Source organism: Rhinolophus sinicus, chromosome 2 (genome assembly GCF_057876585.1).
Source record: "Rhinolophus sinicus isolate RSI-liver-muscle chromosome 2, RSI-T2T, whole genome shotgun sequence".
In the NCBI taxonomy this organism is placed as follows: domain Eukaryota; kingdom Metazoa; phylum Chordata; class Mammalia; order Chiroptera; family Rhinolophidae; genus Rhinolophus; species Rhinolophus sinicus.
In genome coordinates, this window is record NC_142502.1 from 9,069,590 (window position 1) to 9,091,519 (window position 21,930).

The 21,930-nt window shown below is 42.0% G+C and overlaps 1 protein-coding gene across 11 annotated transcripts in view; it reads right to left on the reverse strand.

The window, feature by feature from the left end:
- The window catches only part of ARID1B (AT-rich interaction domain 1B), a 398,476-nt gene that overhangs the window by 56,067 nt on the left and 320,479 nt on the right, over positions 1 to 21,930 (reverse strand). For 9 of the 11 annotated variants that reach the window (XM_074333745.2, XM_074333741.2, XM_074333747.2 and 6 more), the window contains 2 exons: positions 14,408 to 14,587; positions 1,421 to 1,748 (listed from right to left, as the gene is read on the reverse strand). In XM_074333745.2, the coding sequence (XP_074189846.2) occupies positions 1,421 to 1,748; positions 14,408 to 14,587 (508 nt within the window). The remainder of the gene's footprint in view (positions 1 to 1,420; positions 1,749 to 14,407; positions 14,588 to 21,930) is intronic. The other 2 variants (XM_088795342.1, XM_074333744.2) reach the window with 1 other exon arrangement.

The window sequence follows — 21,930 nt, forward strand, 5'->3', positions numbered from 1 at the left end:
TCCCAGATCACTATCCAAGGCTGCATGTCAAATTCAATCAAGTACTTTCTACTTAAAAAGAAAATAATTTGTGCTCTATGAGTTGCAACAATAGGCAATTCATTTAAACCTAAATTAGAACTTCAATTGGACCAGCCAAACCAGTCCTCACAGACAGGTTTATTAAAACATTCCCTAAAGTCCACTGACGTTCAGTTTAGAGGTATAGTGCTGGGGTTCAGAAGATTCTAAGTAATTGTATTGTGGAAGGGAGGGAGGGGAGGGAGAGAGAGGGAGAGAGTGAGAGGAAGGGAGAGAGGTGGCAGGGAGATGGAGGAAGAGAGGAAGAGAGGGAAAGAGGGAAAGGGGGAGAAGAGGAAGGAAAAGGAGGGGGGAGGGAGGGAGAGAGGGAGGGAGAGATAAGAGAGGGAGATAGAAAGAAGGACTGATTTTCATTTTGATTACTCAAGGGAAATGTTTTATTATTTGGAGAAGACTGAAGGGGTCCCTAAAATTCCCAAAATAGCAGCTTCAGAGGAAAAGTAACAAAGGGACACATTTAAACACACACACACACACACACACACACACACACACACAGAGTTTTTATTTCCCTTTGAAAAAATCAGAATCTTCTCTCTTTAAGATACCATATCTCCATACATATCTTTCAGTGTGCTTTGTTTTAAAACGTATTTTAACGTATGTTAAACATAAAACATACTAACATGTGCTTCTTTGAAAACATATCCACTTTGGTCTCATAAATTTTTAATTCAATATGTTATTTTTATGCAGGTCAAGTATTTACTTTAAGAATTAGTTTTAAAAAAATCAGGATTAAAAACAAGTAATTGAGGATAAAGCCTTCCTCTATCAACTTAAACTTTCTGAAATATTATCTTTGCTTTATTGACCACATTTTGGTTTGGACAGAGAGAGGTATGCCCAGAAAAATAAAACATAAGAATATGAAGTACATAAATCTCAAAATATACATTTAGACAAACACACACAATACACATATGTGCATATAAAAAGTTTCTGTTTTATAAAGATTTTTACGGTGGGATAGTAAAAGGGGAAGTTCTTTCTCAGTGTTTTAGGTTTTAACTAGTTTTTAGGCTACAGAATTTCCTGCCCAAACCTTGCTGTTTCAAATGGAACCACATGGACCCTCCCTATGCCACTGGCCTGGGTTGCTGGCGGCAATGACAACTCACAGCCACTTCAAATAACGTTCCACAACTGACTGGCCCATCACTCACATTCCTTCCTCGATGTCTCAGAGAACATGGTCTGTGATTTACTTTCCTGAACTTTATGGCCAAGCAAAATGACCCTCGACTGCTGTGCACCCACGTGACTCAGGGATGATGCAGCCCCGAGCGGCACATGTGCTCACATGTCCACACACAGACCGCCCGCCCCGACGGCATACCTGCTTTGTGCTGAGTTTGCAGCGGCCTGCATCACTGCGGCAGCTGCCTCCTGTGCCTTACGGTTCACGGTTGGCATCGGTGGCCCCATTCCTGGCCCGCCCTGCTGAGACATGCCAGGAGAACTGGGGGTCATGCTGCTCATATTTCCAGGAAACGGTCTGTTCTGCATCCCAGCCGATGGCATTCGTCCCAGGGGCACAGCACCACATGGCTGGCTTGGCCCTTGTCCATGCATCTGGTTGTTGGCATTGATGCCCATGCCAGGCCCCGGGCCGCTGTAGCTTGCACTGGGCACCCCAGTATACGTTGGGGGTCTGGAGTAGTTACCTAAATAAAAAGCAAACACAAGTTAAAGGCTTTTACTTAATATCTGGACTTGTGAAAACATTCACTGGAAATATGTTTTGTCCACCAATGTGATCAACACACAGTATTAGTCATTATCCTTCTTAACGCTCCCCTGGTGTTGCTGGTGGGGCTGGCAGTCTCCAGTACGCGCTCTGTGCGCTGCGAAGGCAAGAGCCGCCCAGGGCACTACACCTCGGAGGGGCAATCCAGGCTGGGGACGGACACGACTGCAGACAGGCCAGGGGCTGGCTGGCCCTGAGTGCTGCTTCAATACACCCAACACCTCACCCTCACAGTTAACCAAAGTAAGTATTTCAGTCCCCGGCCCTTAGCAAGCACCGCTCTGAGGATGTACCCCGACATCACTACCACTCAACAGTTATGACGATGGCTTCAGAAAGACAGTGTGTGAGACCCCATGCACTTATGGTCGGAATCGGCCTTCCCAGTCCCATAGGAGGCGTCACGCCAGAACTCCACATTAGTCCAGCACAGTCAGTTTTCCCCGGGTGTTGGGAACACGTTTTTTCTGCTCGAGCACCAGATCAAGTGGCTGGTTTGTGCGTGGTGCCATATCTTATGAAATACAGTTCATGCATTAGCATGACACTGAACACAGTGAGATGGTGGCACTTGTGAAGCAGGCATAGCCTGAGACTGAGACGGGAAACCACATCACACCTCCCATCCTGCTCGCACTGGGACACACACGTACGGGGTAGCATGGCCGCTATGATGGCCCAAACTGTTCAATAGTTTTTCTTTCTCATTCTATACCTTTTAATTTGCTTGAGTGTACATAAATTAAAGTAAAGGCATACATAATGCCATTCTAGTCATAATCGCTGCACCCTACTGTGAACAAGACACTGGGTGAAGTGCTTTGCATCAGCAATTTCCTTCCTTTCTCCAATAACCATATGAAATACAGATATGACCATGATTCCATTTACAAATGAAGAAAACCAACAGCTGGTAGGTTAGGATTCAAGCTCAAGCAAACTGACTCCGGAACTCATGTAGTTAACCAATAAAATATGCTGTCTTCTAAGAAATGTTGAAATAAAATAAATGTAGAAAGTCAAGTGTTTGTAGACTGTGGGTGTTTCTTAATCCGTCCTCACTACTTTCTGGAAGAATCTCCTCATCCATGTAACATAAGAGTTCTAGGCACAGGGCATATAGAGTTAAACGCCATCCAATTCCTGCACTCAAGCGCACCATCTGTGTGTGTATGTAGTGTGTGCTTGTGGTATGGAGTGGCAGGGGTAAGACAAGAAAAAATACAAAAGCAAAACAAAAGACGATGCACTGCAAAAAGCAAGAGGACTAAGAGCAAGTCTGCTCAGGGGGGGAAGCAGGGGGTCTCCTGTGCAGGGGCGTCAGTGAAGTTTCCTTGAATAAAGCCACCTTGGGCTGCAGCCTCAGGAGTCCGTGTGGGGCAGGCTCTGGGACCTGGGGGCCTGGAGCTGAGTGAAGCCTCGGCATTTACTGACTGTATGCCCTCAGGTAAGTTGTTTTAATCTTTGTTTCATTCTCTTCTTTGTAAAACAAAGACAATCCTCTCTAATATTGCCTACGTGTAGACTTGTTGGGGTTAAATGATACACGGGTAACATATGCAAAGTATCTCAAACATGGGTGTAAAAGCGGTAGGGGTCTTATTGTGGATGGTAAGGCAGAGGACGGGAGAGAGCTTGTATGGGAGAGGCCATGGTCAAGGGCAGAGGGCCAGAGGGCACAGAGACTCAAGATGAAGTCCCTGATGAGCTCTGTGTGGCTGTGCGGTGGGCACAGAGGGCAGGGGCTGATTCAGCAGGGACTTTCTATCAGGCGTCCAAGCTTGGGGTTCACTCTGGAGATGAGGAGCTTCTCCAGGTTCTCCAGCAGACACTGGATTTAAGTAGTAAGAACAATAAAAGCAGATACTTGCTACGCGCAATGTGCTGAGCTCAGTCCCAGGCTCTTTGTAGTAACTCATTTAACCCTGACACCGAGCCTAAGAGGTCCCTGTCATGAGCATCCCCATTTTAGAGATAAGGAACCTGACGCACAGGATGCTGAGTAGCTTGTCCCAAGGTCACGTGGCTAATAAGTGGAGGAGCCATGGTTAGCATCCGGCAGTCTGTGAGTCCAGTTCAGAGTCCAAGGACACAAGTACTGTGCGGCTTTCTCAAGTGCTTAAGGGAGAACTGCACACTTATAAAACAGTATCATCAGAATCAGAAAGCCAGGCTTTCACAGTCCACACATATAAAGCAGCATCACCTGCAAATCTGCAAGCATTCCACAGACTTTTCAACACTGACTGGGAGCTTACTTTGTTAGGTGCATTACGGGTACTTTCTTACTTGGTTGTCCGTGACCTTCATTATTCATTGCAAATGGTGCAAAAGTCACTATCCACATAGGCCATGGGCCAGCACACTGTCTGTAAAGGGCTGGGCAGTCTCTGTCACAGCTAAATGGCCACTGCGCCTGAACGTGGCCAGAGGCACTACAGACACAACGGGACTGCCCGTGTTCCGATAAAGCTTTATTTACAAACACAGGTGGTGGGCCAATGTGCATAATCTGCTGACCCCTGTGACAGACCAATCTTGGGACAAGCTCATAAAGTGCTCCACCAGCACAGAAAGTGACTAGTTAGAGCCAGCAGCTTCTTTGACCCTGAATACCCTCCGGAAGGCGAAAGAAAGGGAGAGAGGAAGAATACGAGTGAGGCTCTGGCAGTACAAGGAACTGGAAAGTGGAGGGAAAACAAAAGGGAACAGAAGGAAAGAACCAGACAGATATGACACAAACTCTCAGGTGCCACTGAGGCGCACGTGAGTCCCTTTTGCAGCCAGCTCCTCAAACGTAAACCGCTTTTCCACAGAGATACTCTACTTTGCAGAAATAATCAACCTTACATTGTTTCAAGTAAAAGGTAAACAATGCTCACTGTTTATCAATTTTAACATTCTTTATAAAAGTTAAGTTGCTTCTGAATCTCCCTTCCCACGGGACCACACGTAAGGTCCCCGGCTGTCTTCCCATAGCACCATCTTGGTGGAAAGGGCACCTTATGCTTCTCCGGGTTGGGAGGGACACGAGCGGTGGGCAGGTTGCTTGGCCCTGCCTCTGCCCCCGCGTCCTCAATGCCCCAGATGTTAGAGCACGTGTCTCTCTCTGTGAGCCGAATGGACTCCTCCCCTGCCTGACCCCACATGCCCTCAGGCCCAGATTATCTGATGACACCAATGAAACCTAGTGCTTCTTTTTGGCTCTTGCTTTTATTAAAAATAAATAAACTCACAGTTTGAATGCAAATGAAAAGAATCCACATATTCATACTATCTGCAGCTAGTTTCCACCCTCCCCCAACACTCATCTGGTGACTCATTTGGTAAGAAACTATATGCAGTGAAAACATATGTGCTCATTGCTTTCGAAGGAAATGAAATGTCACTTTAATCTTGTTTTAGAAAACAAGCACTTAGACATGGTTATTGCAGACTATGCCCACAATGCAGTTCCACTGGAGAAGAAGGTTCCTGATTTTGTTGAACTCTGTTCATAGCTGGAGGAGAACTGCTTACAGCTGGAACTGGGAAATACTGTCACTCTGGGTGCTTGCAATTTAGGTTTAACTGGCAGTCAGGGGTTGTATTTTAACGAACACAAAGGAAAGAAATGACCGAGGTGTTCAGTTACCCTGCATCCATCCTTCTCATTCGTATTATGTACTAAAAAGAGAAGGGCTGCATTTCAATAGCTTTGCTCAATTCAGCAGCTGATCTTCGTCTCCAGCACTCTGTAATGGGGTGGAGCATGCATTAGAGCACAGCCCCCCACCCCCACCCCACCCCACACACGCGCGTGCGTGCACACACACATGCCATCAGGCAGAAAGGCCCACTGAGTGCGGGGCTTCCAGTCTACCTTTCCTCCATCAGTCGGGCTGACCCAGGAATTGGCACTCAAAAGCACAAGTCAAGGGAATATGTTCTAATTACAGAGGCCTCTATTTGGTAGAAGAAATACAAAGTCCCCTTTCTTCTCCTGGAAACTTTAAAGACGTTCCTCATTAAACTCACATGCCCAGATAAAAATGATTTCTAAAGGCTTTAAATGGCTTAAGAGGCAGCAAAGAATAAAGCACGGGCTCTTGAATGTGGGTGTGAATATTGGTTCTGACACTTGCTAGCAGCATGGCCCTTTCTGAGCATCAGTTTTGCCACCTGTAAAGTAACGATAGTGGGAAATAGGCAGAAAGTGACCAGGACAGTGGCAAGCACAGTTACCTGATAAATGATATCTCCTGTCACCATCAACAATCACAATGTTATCAAAACCCATTGATATAATCTTTCCCCTATAATCTTTTAAAAATGTGTGGAAGGAGTGAAAAATGACTCATGCCCCCAAACCCCCAATTCTCTGCCTACTCGATAACATATCTTTCTCCCCCAAATAAACAAAAACCAAATATATAAGCCAAGCAAAACATGAGAAGAAAAGCCAGGGATGAGAAGTGCAATCTTATTTCCATGTTTCTCTAATAGATTAGTAATTTGTTGGCACTAGCTTTGACACAAAACAGATGGATCCAGCATTAAGCACAAAGGCAGCAGATGCTCGGCCAGCCTACCTCAGCTGGACGGGCCTTGCAGCCAAGTCCAAGAGCCCACAGTTTTCAAGTGGGTTCATCTTGGCACACCAGCTTTGGAAAATTGGTCACCAAATGAATTCAGATTTCAACCCACCAGGAGTTAGATTCAAGCACCAGAGAGAGAAAGCAGGAGCTAGACTCTGTTCAAGTCACCATCATTATTTTAAAAGGATGGCAAGTAATTCTACCCCCGATTCTACAATATTTAAATTTGCTAGTTACAACCAATATTCCAAGCTTACTGCTTTTATTGAACTATTAAATGTTTCCGCTCACATAGGAAATTTTGCTTCAGTCTCAATCATTCAACAATTACTTATGAACAGGAAACATTCTGTATTATTCCTCTATGCTGTGGAGGGTAAAAATGGTGTACAAATCATGGAATAGATACTTTAATCTGGGTGGGAAAAAAATAAATGGATAATTAGCTATATATCATGATAAATATATTTATGAATTAGAGCTAAATAGGCATTTATCTTGTTTAGCTAAAGATGTTCACCTCTTTTTATAGCCACCTACTATATAATATTATTTTAAGGCAGGTTTATTCAGTTAGAATTCATACACAAAAACAACCATATCCAGTCCTATAATCACCAGCACAGTCAAGACATGGGGCATTTCTATTATGACAAAAAGTTACCATTCTGTGGTCAATGTCACTCCCCCCCTGGTAGCCACCGATCTGATTTCTGTTCCTACAGTCCCGCCTTCTCCACAATGTCATATAAATAGAGTCGTACGGTTATAGTCTTTTGTGTCTGGCTCCTTTCACTTAGCATCATGCTTTTGAAATTCATCCACATTGTTGCACATCAGTAGTTTGTTCCCTTTTGTTGCTGAATAGTGTCCCATTCTGTGGACAGTTGGGTTGTTTCCAGTTTTTGACAATTATGAATAAAGCCGCTAACATTTGCACACAAGTCTTTGTGTGGACATATGTTTCATTTCTCTTGGAAAAACCCTAGGAATGAGAGTGCTGGATTGTATAGTAAATGCATGTTTAACTTTAGAAGAAACTCCACCAAAAAATGCATGAGTTCTAATTCCTCTGCACCCTTGACATTGCCAATTAAAAACATCTTAGCCATTTCAATAGGTATGCAGTAGTTATCACGGTGGCTTTAATTCTCATTTTCCTAATGACTAATGATTTTGAGCATTTCTCATGCTTATCTGCAGGTTACCAATTTAAGCAAGATCTTTTCTGTGTTAAAACAAAACTTATATTTCAAAAATCTTCCAACTCTACCTTCCCTACCCAGAGTGATCACACAATGCTGCTCCTTTGTGTGAGGTAAGCTGACTTACCTCAAGTAAAGGTATTAAGTCCTACTATTTGTGGAAATAGAGATCATTTGTTTTTGAGCTGATATATAAGGAACCATTATTTTTCATAGGTCAATATGCATTTCAAAAAGTCTTCAAAATGTAAAATAGTATTACACAAAGCTTGTAAAGGGGGGGGGGGGAGTTCCTATTACCTTACAGTATAACTTTAGCATTTCACTTTTGGTAGTTTTTTTCTACATATGTTACAAAAGTTAACTCCTTTAAAAAGTTAATTATATAGTAATGCAAGCTGAATGAAGAAAACATAAAGAGACAAGAATGATCCTTCGTTTCATTTCCCAAAGACAATTCTTAGCACAGTCGCCATCCAAAATCAAGGCCGGGTCAGGAAAGTGTACCAGTGTCTCTGGAAGACTTTGTCTTCATCATTCCAGGAATCGTTCTTAAGGGCTTCTTACATGCCAGCTATGTGCTAATGACTGGGGACCCTGCTTCCTTACATTCTGGTGACATCAGACAAGCAAATAAATAAATCTAGACAATGTCATGTGGTGCTAAGCACGATGAAGAAAAACACAGCAGGGAGAACTTATACAGAATAGTGAGCGAAGGTGTCCCTGAGGTGACTGAGGAGAGCCACTCTGGGAAGCGAGCTGCGTGCGTGTCAGCTGCCACTCTGGCAGCACAGGCGGATCCTTGGAGAAACAATCATCACCAAAACTGACATCACACACTGGCCCAGGGGACATATGTGCCCAGTCAGATGCCAGGATCTGACTTCAGGGCAGTGAGTGAGGAAGAGGGCACAGGCCCCCAAGGAGCAGGGGTGTAACTGTCTGCTGCATGTGTGACCTTCAGAAAGCCACTTGTCACTCCAAAGTCAGTTTCCTCATCTGCAAAAAGGGTGAAATACAGGATTATCTCAAGTGGTTGCTGTAGGGAAAAACTGATACTAACAGTCACTATTGCTGGACAGGGCTAATGAATTGATAGACTGTGTCAAGGAAGAGACACATAGTGTTCCAATATTAATGAGACAACTTTTTAGTCTGTGAAATTATCTTTTTACTATAAATTGTGTCATGTGCCAACTTTTACTTTCATGATTCAAATTTATTTCTCAAAGTACAAGAAAGCATCGACGTAATAAATGTAAAAAGATATTAACTCAATAGCCAAATTTAGTATAAAATAGTAGCGTCTCTACGGTAAGAAATGAAGGGGTCTCAGTCACCCTTGTCACACTGCGCGGGAGCACCTGTGTCCTCCCGCCCCCATCAGCGTCGCTGGGGGCTGCGCAGCCCCACAGAGACTGCAGGGGAACGGCGCCCCCTGGAGGGAGGCCTCTGATTTGCTTCATCTGATGGCCACCGCCTAACAGAAGTTGAAGGAACCCTTCTGTTAGGACACTACGTAAATTTTGTAAATTGTGATTCCATAGGTCATTTCTTTTCAAACAAACGTTTGAAAAAAGGGCAGAGCTATGAGACCCGGGAGAAGGCTCCCTACTAAGATGTACAGCGAAGCCGCATGTCCACAACCTGTGTGTCTGCACTGCTGGCCAGGCCTGTGTAGAGTTAAAAGTCCACCGGCTGCCGAAATGCAATGATGCGCCTGGTCTTCGGTGAGGGGAGTGAATGCTAGTACCCTTGTGTGCTGCTGACTTTAGTCAGCAATATCAATTAACTATTTAAAATAACTAGCTTCATGCTAGTCAAAATTAAAATTGCTTTATGTTTGTACTTTTTCCTTCCTTTTTAAAATTTTAAGTTGATATGTACTTTAAATTTTCTTTATTTCTTTCCTAATCCCCAGGTTTTGATAAAGTCAGGTTTATCAGTCTGTTAAAAATTCATGCTTAAATCTTATAACTTGAAGGCTAGATTTGAGCGTGAAAAGACTGCATTAACTACCTTTTGCTATAAAATGATCCACTTCAATTTGTTTTTTCTAATATTAGCAAGCTGGAGATTCAGCATATTTCTTTAACAACAAAGCGATACAGAATGTGGAATTAATAACGTTTGCCTAGCACTGTCAACTTAACCATAAAGTAAGGTTAAGGTAATAGGAAACTGTAAACATATCAAGTGTATTGCAACCTATTTTAAGAAAAAGATAAAATGCGTAAGCTGAGGAGGGAGTGAGCTGCAGCAGCCATTGGAAAGCCAAAGCCCAACAGCTTGTCAATCAGCGGCAGGGTGGGGGCTGGGGGGGTGAATCTATGTGGCAGACACACCACACTGGTGCAGAAGAGAGGCCGAATTTAGCTTAATTCAATAATAAGACTCAAGTCCTGGACTTACAAGAGCCGAGACTGAAATCCTGGGTCATGGTGACACTGAGGTTGTCACGGGCCTCTAAGGTACTTCTAGTAGCTAGTCAGTCGCCAATGAGTGACATTTATACATTGTTCCTCTTGAATTGAAACAGCTGTAAGATTATTAATGTGAAATTCACTATTTTAGAACTGCATTCATTTCAATGAGGTATCATTTAAAGTTTGCCTTTGCTGAATTTTTGAGAAACATTATTTTAATGACGGGAGAAGGAAGATTTCAGATGACACCTAATTTATTTTAGAGAGAAAAACCTCTAACTTGTCTGAAAAATACCTTTCACCATGTAATTTAGAAATAAAAGGCTTATCAGACTCACCTACTTAGAAGCTCCTTGTTTCCTAAGAGACGCATTGTACAAATTAAGGCATAAAACCAGGGCTGCGTCAGTGTACAAACTGTGCAGCTCTACGTGGTGCTCCATACACTATCACACAAGTGGTGACAACTGCGGGGAATCTAGGCTCAGATTTAGTGTGAGTTCCTGAAGGTAATACCACTTACTCATAAGCAAACTAAGGCTAGACCTTCATTTTTTACAATTAGTGACGAATATACAAACAATATTTGCAGACAGTATGGCAGACACTGCTCTAGAGTACACAGAAACAAGTAAGACAGGGCTTTTCCTTAAGAAATATAAAGGCTATCAAGATGAAATTGATTTCAGCTCTCATCTTCCCATACAAATTCATTTATTAATAATTAACATGTCAATTACATAATTTCTTTCTTTTATAAAAGCAAGTCCCCATGGCCCTCTCTACTTGCAAATGCTTTGTAAGGGTAGCTATTAAATGTGCTTGCTCGAAGGTAGAAAAGTGCTATTTCATAAAATGTATTGTAATTAAACATTTTTACACATTTAGATTGGCTTTATCCCATTTGTATATTTAATAATTCAGATTTTACAGTACTAATATACATTTCTAAAAATTTCTCTTTCTTAACTTCATAGGAGTTTCTTTTTCTTAATGTCTAGTATTGTTGATTTATTTCTAAAATGTTCCTTGTCCTTGAAGACAAGTAGTTTGTCTTGTTTCCCTAGTGGGTCATGGAATGAATGAACCAGGGAGAAGGGGAGTATCTAAGGCATGGGAAATGACACACCAATGACTATGTGAGTGGCCTCTGACACTCCCCTCAGTGTGAACCCTGGCTCTGCCACTTATTAGCTGTGGGACGGTGGGTAAATTACTTAACCTGCTCATTTGCAAAATGGACATGATGTCACGGGCTTCCCATTAACTAAGAAAATGAGCAAGTTTGCCTGAATTTGAGTGCTGGCACGACCACTGTGTATCCCGGCAAACTTGTTTACCTGTTGCATGCCTCAGTTTCCTCAACAGCACAGTGGAGCCATAACAGTACCTGTCATATAGCACGTTGTGAGGATTAAAGGAGTTACGTGTGAAAAACACTCAGAACAGGACCCAGGTCGCAGTAATATTTAAGTAATGTTCGATGTTATTTTGGAGAAGCTGTTCCTGACAATAAAATGGTTAGCAAAAAGAGATTGTGAAGTATTTTCCCCTGAGATGTCTTCAGAACAAAACTAACCCAGAAGAAAGGCATCTAGTCAGAAACAGAAACAGAAGATGAGACTGATGACGTCTGTGGGTCACTGAACAAGTGATTCTTTCTAGAGATGGTAAAACGTGTAACACAAAGACGCAAACTGAATATTTTACCTATAATTTGAGTAGTTAAAAGAAAGAAGGAAAAAAAATACTTAATTTGGGTCCCTGTTTAAAAGGATCAGCAAAGAGAGAAATGCGAAAGAAAGAACATTTATTGAACTGAACGATACACTTTTAAGCGTAATTTCCTGTCATTTGGTGTTTGTCAAGGAGAGGACAATACAAAGAGGGAAGGTGAACGATTTTGAACGCAGACAGCACCAGGACACTGATTTGAAGCACACAGCTCGTGGGGCCAGTGAAGGAACCCAGGAAGGTACACACCTCACAGTGGAATGTGCTGCAGATGTCACCTGGGAGAAGGAGGGACCTCAGAGCTCAGGTCCGCAAACATTTTCTTTCCAAGTTAGAAAGTGCCAAGTACGGAAATTATCATCCTTATTTTAAACTGTTTCTAATACCAACCTAAACTCAGTATTTATGCCTTAGAAAAACTTCAAAACAAAAATCCTTATCTCTACAACCAAAATGTTATGTGGCAGATCCAGCGGGCTGCACTTACGTCAGAAGCTCCAGAGTTGAAGGAAAATTTAGACTCATAGAACATTAGAATCAGAAGCAAATTCTGAGGTAACATAACCGAATCTTCTCCTCTTCTACAGGAAAAGTAATTCCCTGAGAGTAAGCAACTGTCTAGGGACACAGCAGTTTGGATGAGAACCCTCACGGGTTCAGAACTCTTAAATTAAGAATCTTAACCGTCAGCGATTCCGGAAAACTGAGGGTTTTATTCAAAAAAGAAACCCATTCTATAGAAATACCCTCCCTGTGATTAACTCCTGTAGCGTAAGCGCTTCCCTTGTTGTTTACAAAAGACACATCAGATAGTCAGAGGCTCTTCTCCCCTTGTTATGAGAACAGGGAAGTGTGAAGTTGCAAGGGTGAATTATTTCAGAGCAGAGACAGAGACCAACTTGGAAAATTCCAAGAAGCCCTGTGAGTTTTGATGGTTAAGTCCCAGACCTTCAGGAACCCCCAGTTCTGAGGACAAGCCTCTGACCTTGTCCCCAGTTACATTCTGAGCAAAAGCCCACATTTTTTGTGCCCATCACAACTTATAAACTGTTTTCCAGCTTTCTCTAAAGTTTTCTTCTCTTCATGACAGCCAAAGACCAGTTCTGCCACATGTCACAACTAGCTGGGGCTGACAGGGAACGGGGCAGACTGTTAGTGTCAAGTGGGATTCATTAGTCAATTCCTAGGGCTCACGGGGATTAACAACATGGAAAACCATTTATGACGCGGTATGAAGAGAATTAAGCAAAAGGCAATGTCTACATCCACTCTGACTCCACGCACGGACAGAGGCAGGAAGGGACCGCGTACAAAGTGTCATGTTTGGGTGTTCTAATACAGTTTTCCTAACAACAGAAATAGTAGGAATGTAACATAACAAAGCGGTGCAAGGCAAGGAAATGACACTACTGCTAGTACTGAAGGTGCTTACATTCCTTCAGAAAGAGATCTTTAAAACTAAACAAGGTAACTCAATTTTCAAACTGCAAACCATGATACTATAAAACAGAAGGAAAGCTTTCTTTCCAGGTAAAAAGCTGAGAAGGTGCCTGGGCCTCCTGGTAGAATCGTTTGGCCTTGTAGCTACTTACTCAATGGCTGGAGAGGCTTCAAGAGCTTCAAAAGAGATGGTTTGTGAAACAGATGCAAAGGCCTTTGAGAAATAATAAGGCTTTACCACAGCAGACCTGACTTTGCTGTGGAGACAGTGAACAGTTTACTACAGCTTCCTAGCGGGAATTCATTATTTTCACTTGGAATATTCCTGGTATTTTCAGAGTGAGGAAACTCTGGGAATTGTGCCAGATTATCTCATTCTCTCTAAATTATCCATTAATGTCTAATTTAAATAAACAAAATATAAAGAAGGTGCTAAATTCAAACGCATTATTGCCAAAAGTGACTTAGGAAAAAATATATATGAATACATACATATCAGGTTAAAAACCTTGATAAAAGAAGTCTACATGCATATGACAAAACACACATAGACTTCCAGGAAGGCAGAATGTAATCGGTGCCTTGTGGGCACGGTTCCATTTATTTTTCTACACTTGCCTTATTTTCCTGTTTAAACGACATGTCCATTTCAGGCTGCCCCATCTTCTAAGAGTACAACTCGTAATGACTGGGAAAATTAGAACTACTGTTTACCTGATATAGCATTTTGGAGACAGACTGGGAGGAGATTTGATGGGATGACATCTTTCTGAATAGTGAGCATGGTATTGCAAAGATAATTACAGAGAGGGAGGGGGCAAATTCAGAATTCAACATAATGAAACTCAAGTTTTAAATAAGAAACATTTTGAGGACAAGACTTGTATCTTTTTCTCAACAAGCATTTAGAACTGTATTATAGAAACAAGGATTTACTCCTTTATTAATGCACGTATGAAGAGCACTTACCACAGTGTCTGATGCATGAATGCTTAATGAAGAGTTGCTATAATTATTTTTCCCATCGTTGTGGGCAACTAAAGGACTGTGGGTTTGCATTAACCTCACAAAGCTGTCAGGTAGCAAATAACGGGATATTTAAAGATGTTTATAATACTAACATCTTGAAGGACTAACATTAAAATTTCTACGACCTACTGCAATACATTTTGGAATTTTTTTTTTTTTTACCTTGTGGTCCATACTGGCTCATCTGTGGACCATAAGTCCCACTGGAGTTACTCTGCTGAAAGCTACTGATTCCAGGATGCATCTGGCCTCCAGGAGAAGGATGAGGCGACATGGATGGTCCTGTCTGTTGAGGTCCATATTGAGACATCTGAGGGTTTCTTTGTGTGCCTGCCATAAAACCTACGTGGGAAATAAATGGAAATATATAAATGCAGGTGACAAAAATGGACATGGAACTGTGTGGAAGGCGGGTGGGGAGAAGGTTGATGCTGTGAGATTCCCCTAAAGAAACAGCTAAAGACATCTCAAACCCAGTGGGAGGACTTTGGACAGCCCCTTAAGGCTCCCCAAGTCCTGCCTCTGAACTCTCATTAGAGAGTTCCCGGGAATCCAATGGATCAAGGCCTTGAACTAGGGAAAGGAGAAGAGGAAGAAAAAGTAAGTAACCTTATAGACGAGGTCCCTACAGAAATCAATAGTGAGAGCTAGGCCCTCCTTTACCGCAAAGCCTCCCTTCTTGCCAGGATGGACATGGGGTACACGCCCCCTCAGAGCGTGCTTGCTCACTTCCTGATCTCTGGGACGCATGTTTCTGGTCACTCAAATATCCCACCGCTCTCTCAAGCCCAGGCCCACACCCAGCTTCTCCTGCTCACAACTGTTTGTCTCCCCTCTGATCTCCCGGAACAATGACTGTTCACCTTGACTCCTGAACAGTGCTGCAGACCTATGAGTCCCTGATTCAGACCCTCCCTTACAGGTAGGCTGTAAACAACAGGAGGGTTTGATGTGTATTCTGTTGTTGTGCCCATGGTCTTGCCATCTGTACCAATGACACCACCACTCACCCAAACGCTCACGTCAGAAACGCTGCCACCACGATTCTCTCCTCCCTGCCTTATTTCCTACGTGTGTGATCATAACAGATCACCTTGCAGAGCATCCTGTTGCCTCTAATTCTGAAACGTATCTTGAGCTGCTCCTCTCCTCCACTTTCATGTCTACAAACGCCTCGCCCCGGCCACTGCCTTCTTTTCCCACACACCGCTGTGGTCTAACTCATCTCTCTCTGCCTCACCCTCCATTTTGTTCCTTTTGGTTCACATTTCACAAACTTGCCAGAATTACCTTTCAGGAATAAAAAAAAAGAAATTAGAGCATATCTTTCCCTTGCACAAAACCCTTCCAGGCTTCCCACTGATCCTGGGAATAAAATGCGAACACCTGACCACGGCGTCTGAGGTTGTCTGTGGGGAGGCGCCGCTTCCATCACTGTAACCTCGTTTGCTATGTTTTTCCCTCCTCACTACACTGGTAAGTCCACTGGCATTCTGACAGCTCCTAGCGGATGTCTTCTTTCCTTCAGCAAATCCTTGTCCTCTCTGCTCTCCTCCTCAGATGCTCCTCCACTTCCCAGTTCCTTCTCATCCTCCAGGTCAGGTCTGCCTCCCCTGACCGGCCACCGACTGCCAGGAGCCGGCAGTGGCCCTGCCCCTTGTCATTTCTTACTCATTTTTCTTCACAGCACTTTTCATAACATGTCATCTGATTTTACTTTTGGTTCACTTATCATCTATCTTCCCCACTAAAACACAAGCCTCACGATGGCAAGGGCTCCATCTGTTGCATCCTCAGTGCCCAGCAGACGGTGTGGCACAGGTAGGTATCGAAAACTACTCTGAGATATCAAAATAGAAGTATGTAAAAGGAGCTATGAAATACTCATTTAGACAAATCAAGACACGCATCTAAGAAAAAGCTAACTTCGTTAAACCAGCATAGTAACAAAGGGCAGTTGGAAAACCAGCTCTGAGACCCCAGGAGTTTGGGTTGGTGAGAGGTCCCGTGTGTCAGGTGAAGGCCTCAGTGCACGGAGGGTGCCGAGAGGAGCCGGTTTCTGCCCACTCCAGAGGACAACCCGGAGCAGAAGCTTCCAGAGAGAGTCTACTGAGGCAGCGGGAGGGTAAAAAGACGCCTGGCTCCAAGGTCAGCTCAAATTTAGGGGTTACATGGGACAGGGCAATTACAAAGTGGTTTACATCTCAGTAAGAAAAAAAAAGATCTTTTAACATTGCTTCTGTCTAAAGAGATAGACATAAAAGTACGTAGAGCTGTTCCTTATTATCCTATTTCATTTATTCACAAAGATAAGCCTTAGGAAATTGGGCTCAATTGGCAGCTTCCAGATATAAATCAGCATAGAAAATGTTTGCTTTTTCAAATCTGAAAACAAACAGAAAGTCAGAGCACTAAAATTACTATAAATGAGTGCATCTTAAAATGCTACATGAAATATTTATCTAAGCTTCACTACACAATTCTCAAGAGCTCCATATAGAGTCCTGTTTAATAAAAAGCGTGGTTTCAATTCCATATAGATTATGTGGGTTTTTCTTTTTTTTTCGGAGAATGACTGCTTTCTTCTTCATTAGTTAAGGAAAATACAGGTCCTTTAATTAGCATGAAATTTCACTTCAACCATGAAAGGGCCCATGCCGAAGGATTTAGAACCTCTGATAACACAGTTTGTCCTTAAGTTACTGTTGCCTCTGGGACACTTACTATAGGCTTAAGGTTTGTTCAAACGAGTTCTAAGATTCTTACTTGGGCACGTTACTTCTGACTGTTCACTCAGTCCTTACAAACACACATGTCACGTTCCGCTTGAACCATCTCACTGATCACTGACATCATGCAGAAAGGCAAGTATGCGAAAAGACTCCAAAAGAGGTGGAATGTTAAAAGCTAATCCAAATGAAATGTGTCACAGCATCAAATTCCACATCTCAGGGACAAGGTTGTATGGGGTTTGGAATCTACCTCCGTCTATAGAAGTTAAAATCGGAAAGCTGATTTTTCACCTCATGGCTTTGCAATGGCACCAGTTCCATGAGCTTCCTGAAATCTTGGTTTGTATTTTCAGTCAGGTGCACGCCTTCCCAGATAGCCCCCAAGACAATGAAAGGAGAAGGTGACATAATTCCCCTCTTTTCTGAGCTACAATCATCTAATTGGGAGCAAAAGGCCTAAATTATATTCTTGTTTGTGTTACCAGCTCAGAACCTGACAGGGAAAACAGACATGTAAATAAATACAGTGCAGTGTGTACTGATCAAATTAGCTGTGTGACCTCAGGCAAATCAAAATGTATCTGAGCCTCAGTTTCCACATCTTAAAATGAAAAAAAAAAAAGAAGCTGTAAGTAAGATCAACTGAGATAAGCACAAAAGTTCTGTAACCTGTAAAGTGCTGTATAAGAGATAATGATGACAATTTCCTGGTTTATAAGCCACCATGAATATCTTTTAACTTCTGAATACCTCACACATTCAGATACAGTTTCCAGCTAGAATGAACAAGCTAGTTACTTCTACATTTGTCTTAAATTTAACTATGTAGAATCTTTGTTACCCCAGTGCTCAGGTAACTGTGTATGAATCCCGAAAGGGTAGAACAGTATATCCCCATCTCCTACCACTGAATTCCCCTCACCAAAGGCAAATTGTGTTTCAGTGTATCCGTTCAGAGATATTTTATAATTTGTGTTTGATTCTGTATTTCTCTTTTCACAAGTAAAGTTGAACATTTCATTTAATTGCTGGAGTTGTTTTTATTTCCTTTTCTAGAAAGGATATCATTTGCTGATTGTTCTGTTGGTGACTCTATGTGTTAACTGTGAAGTATTTCGTCTTGCAGATACAGCTCCTATTACCAGACCGTCGAAAGGTCTCTGAAGCTCTTGTATCTGCAGTCCTGTCTTCCAGCCTGATTTACTGGCATAGGCCATACACTGTGTTGGCAGGAAAGTGCTGGGATCTGACTTGCACTTTTGAAAGCTAATTCTACTGTAATATGCAGCATGAAGAAAGGACTGGAGGAGACTAAGGCTAAGTTTAGAAGACCAGTTGACAGGTAGATAAATTGATGCATAGTATATAATCACAATTAAATGCCCACAGTAATCCCACTAAAAAAGCACTTGTTATGAATATAACCATATATTTAAAAGGTTATTGACTATCATAATCTAAACAAACTGATGTAAAGTTAGAAGATAGAAGTTAGTTTAACAAGAAGTATTTCTACTTTTTACCCTAAAGATAAAAACTCTGCATGTCTATTATTGTTTCCTCATCTGTAAAATGAGGAAAGCTGTGTCTACTTCATACGGTCGTTGTGGGGATTAAATGAGGTAAGACATGCAAGAAAGTATAGCAGTGCCTGGCACACAGTAAGTTTTCGATAATTATTAGCTATTACTCTTATTACATATTCAAAAAAGGGAAGCAAATGAGGCAGGATGGCAGAACAGCAAGGGCATGAGGTTCAGCTGTGGCCTTGGCCTTCCGTGTCTGCTGTGCAGAATGCAGCACCTAACTTAACCTTTCTGGCCTCGGTTTCCTCAGCTGTTCAATGGGGAGAAGGAAGACATGCAGTATTTGTACGGGAACTTGTAGCTCTAATTTTCTGTGATTCTGGCATAAACATTTTTTTCTAGAAAAATCAAATTCAGATCTGTAATTTCTATGTATATTTATTTGGAGGTATTCCTTGTGTTGTTTTAACCTTTATTTTGAATGAAATAAATTGAAAATGTTTCCTGAAATGTTTCCAAAATAAAATTTCAATTAAAAAATTTCTATATTTGATTGTATTTCGCTTCTTTAAGAAAATTATTATAAAGTGTCAGCTTGTAACATAGTTTGTGAACAGAAAAACTGACAGCTGAGTGAGTCAAGCTGCTTTTTAAAAAAGGTGTAACATTTTTCTAGTTACAAGCCATCTGAGTTTTGAAAACCAAACTTTCTAGTAAGGGAAATTCAGAAAATATAAAATGAATTTCCTACATATTATAGAAGTATGTTGAACTTCTAGATGTATTATGGAATTATATGCCCCAAGTAAGTATCTAACATGGAAAATTCAAATTTTGGGAAAAAGTACTGATTTAAATGATTATTATTTACATTATATAAAGGACTTACCAAAAAATCCGTATGAAAATATGATTTATATATTTTATCCATAACATAAATCCATAGAAGGTTTATATAAATGGATACACTATTTTTGAGTCCTTCATTACATGTGTATACAGTCACAAACATTTGTACCAACACATTCCAAATGAATCACATTTCTGATATGAAAAATCAGAGCTTCCCTTTAAGAAAAAAAGAGAGCAAAAGCTCATTCTCAGAGAAACTAGGAAACACACACACACACACACAGGCATCTGTGGGAATAACAGGCCATGTGGATCCACGGGTTCTCTTGTACGAAACAGTACATACACTTCCTGTCCTGGCTTACAAGATCGTTCTGACAGTCAGATACGGAAAACATATGCAAAAGTGCTTTTCTAAGCTGGAAAACACCATGGAAATGCTATACAAAGCCATTACTATTGCCTTTTTAGTGATGCCACGAGTCTTTCATTCACGGTGTGAGTTCTGATCTAAGCTATCACACTGGTAACTCAATCCACAATAATGTTACCCAGTCTTCTGCCAGCATGTCCCAGTTTTACTCTGGCTCTACTGGAACTGTGGTAAGAGAGCATGGAAAAAAGGGAAAAGATGTGATCACTATCCTGGAAGAACTAAAATGTATTTGAATAGAAACTAAAACCTATCAACAGGGAACAATGATAAACTAAAACTACAAAGCATTGGACCAGGCACCAGGCACAGCGCTGAGATGGAAACAATGAGCCAATCAATGTCTGCCCTCGTGGAGCTAATATCCAACAAGTAACTACAAGGAGTGTGTGATGAGGACAAGGAAACTAAAGTACAGGTACTAGGAGGATATAAGAGGACCCAATTCAGCCTGCGGACAAGGAAGGTTTCCTTGAAAACGTCCTCCTTAAGCTGAGACCGCAACGATGTGTAGGGATGACCCAGACAACTCCTTTAACTAGACAGCTTCTGAGATCCGACTTAGACACAAGTACGTCTGACTAGCAAAGGAGACGTCACAACCTATACTCTTGGAAGCGAAAGCTCCTGCGTTCACCCAAATCCTGGCAGTCACTGGGGCACCCTTTTACTTGGTTAGCTCTTTTCAATGGTTAGTTTAACATTTTACCCCTTTCTCAAAGGCCTCTTCTAGCCCAGATGCTAAATGCCAACAAACAACAGGAAAATGCAGCATCACTTCTTACAACGTCCTGCATCTACAGCCATGCCCCATCCTTAAGGATTTTCCTCCTTTGAGAAGAGAAAAAAAAGAAAATCTTTTCCTTGTATCCAAGGCCAGCGCCTTCACTTTACGCTATGAATCCCCCGTCCTTTCTCATCTCTCAGGGATGTGTCAATAGTATTTGTTCAAGAACTACTCACTGACTCTCGATTGCTTAACAGAATGAAGTTCAAACTTACTACCCCAGCATAAAGTCTTTTCAAAATTTGGCCCCGCCTATTTCTTCAGCCTCATCATGGCGCACCCACGGCGCTCCCATCGCTCAGACACTCTTACCTCCTTGCAGGCACCAGGTCGCTTTAGACCTGCAAGTCTCCGTGCATTCATTCACTTAACAAAGATTTACTGACTACTTCTCACATTCCGGGCAATGTGCTAGTAGTCATTGATCTAATAACAGTTGACCTTTAATGAGCATATATTATGTGCCAATAGCTTTGTTCATTATTAGCTCATTTAAATTTCAAAACAACTATGAAGACATTGAGGCCCACAGAGGTTAATTTGCTGAGGCAACTTTCAAACATTTTGTTTACCACAATTCATAGTTAAGAACTATATTTTCTATGATGATTCAATGTGTATACGTGAGTATATGTTTATATATTCACATGTGGCATTCATACACGCACACTGCGTGTTTCACAAAACAATTGTGCAATGCACTTTGATATTTTATTTGTTTTGAATTAAAAAACCCACTAGTGGGAGGCACGGTCTGAAAACAGAATGTAAGACTGTCCTCTACTGAAAGTTCACTGCTCCTGTCTTTCCTGGCTCTGCCTCCTGTGACCCCCATGGCAGTCTCCAGCCTTCCGGAAAAGCAGACACCTTCATCTGCTTGGGAATCGCCATGTGTCAGCTGAGGTGCAGCAGGTAACACTGTCACTGCTCACTGGTGTCACGGTCTCTCCACACACCGCGCACAGAGGCTTTAAATATGCTCTCTCTGCACCTGTCTCCTTAGGACCAAGCCAAGTGTCTGGCACAGAATTGGAAACAAACACAGTTTTAATGAATAAGAAAACATCTTCATTCAGATCCCATTTACTTTTACTTTACGGAAACAGTTTAATAAATGTGATGGCCTGGTTCCTTATTTCATACTTTACTCGAGGAATAATTTCCGGGGAAAGGAAAGCAGCTATTTGAGGAAGGAACAACTGACAGCTGACAGCCCAACAGACCAGAAAATACAAGGCGTTGGTGGTATAGTGGTGAGCATAGCGGCCTTGCAACGGACCAGAAATACGGTTATTTCTATCACCCAAGTATCTGCCGCATGCATCTGCTCTGTCCATCTCCACTGGCACTGCAAA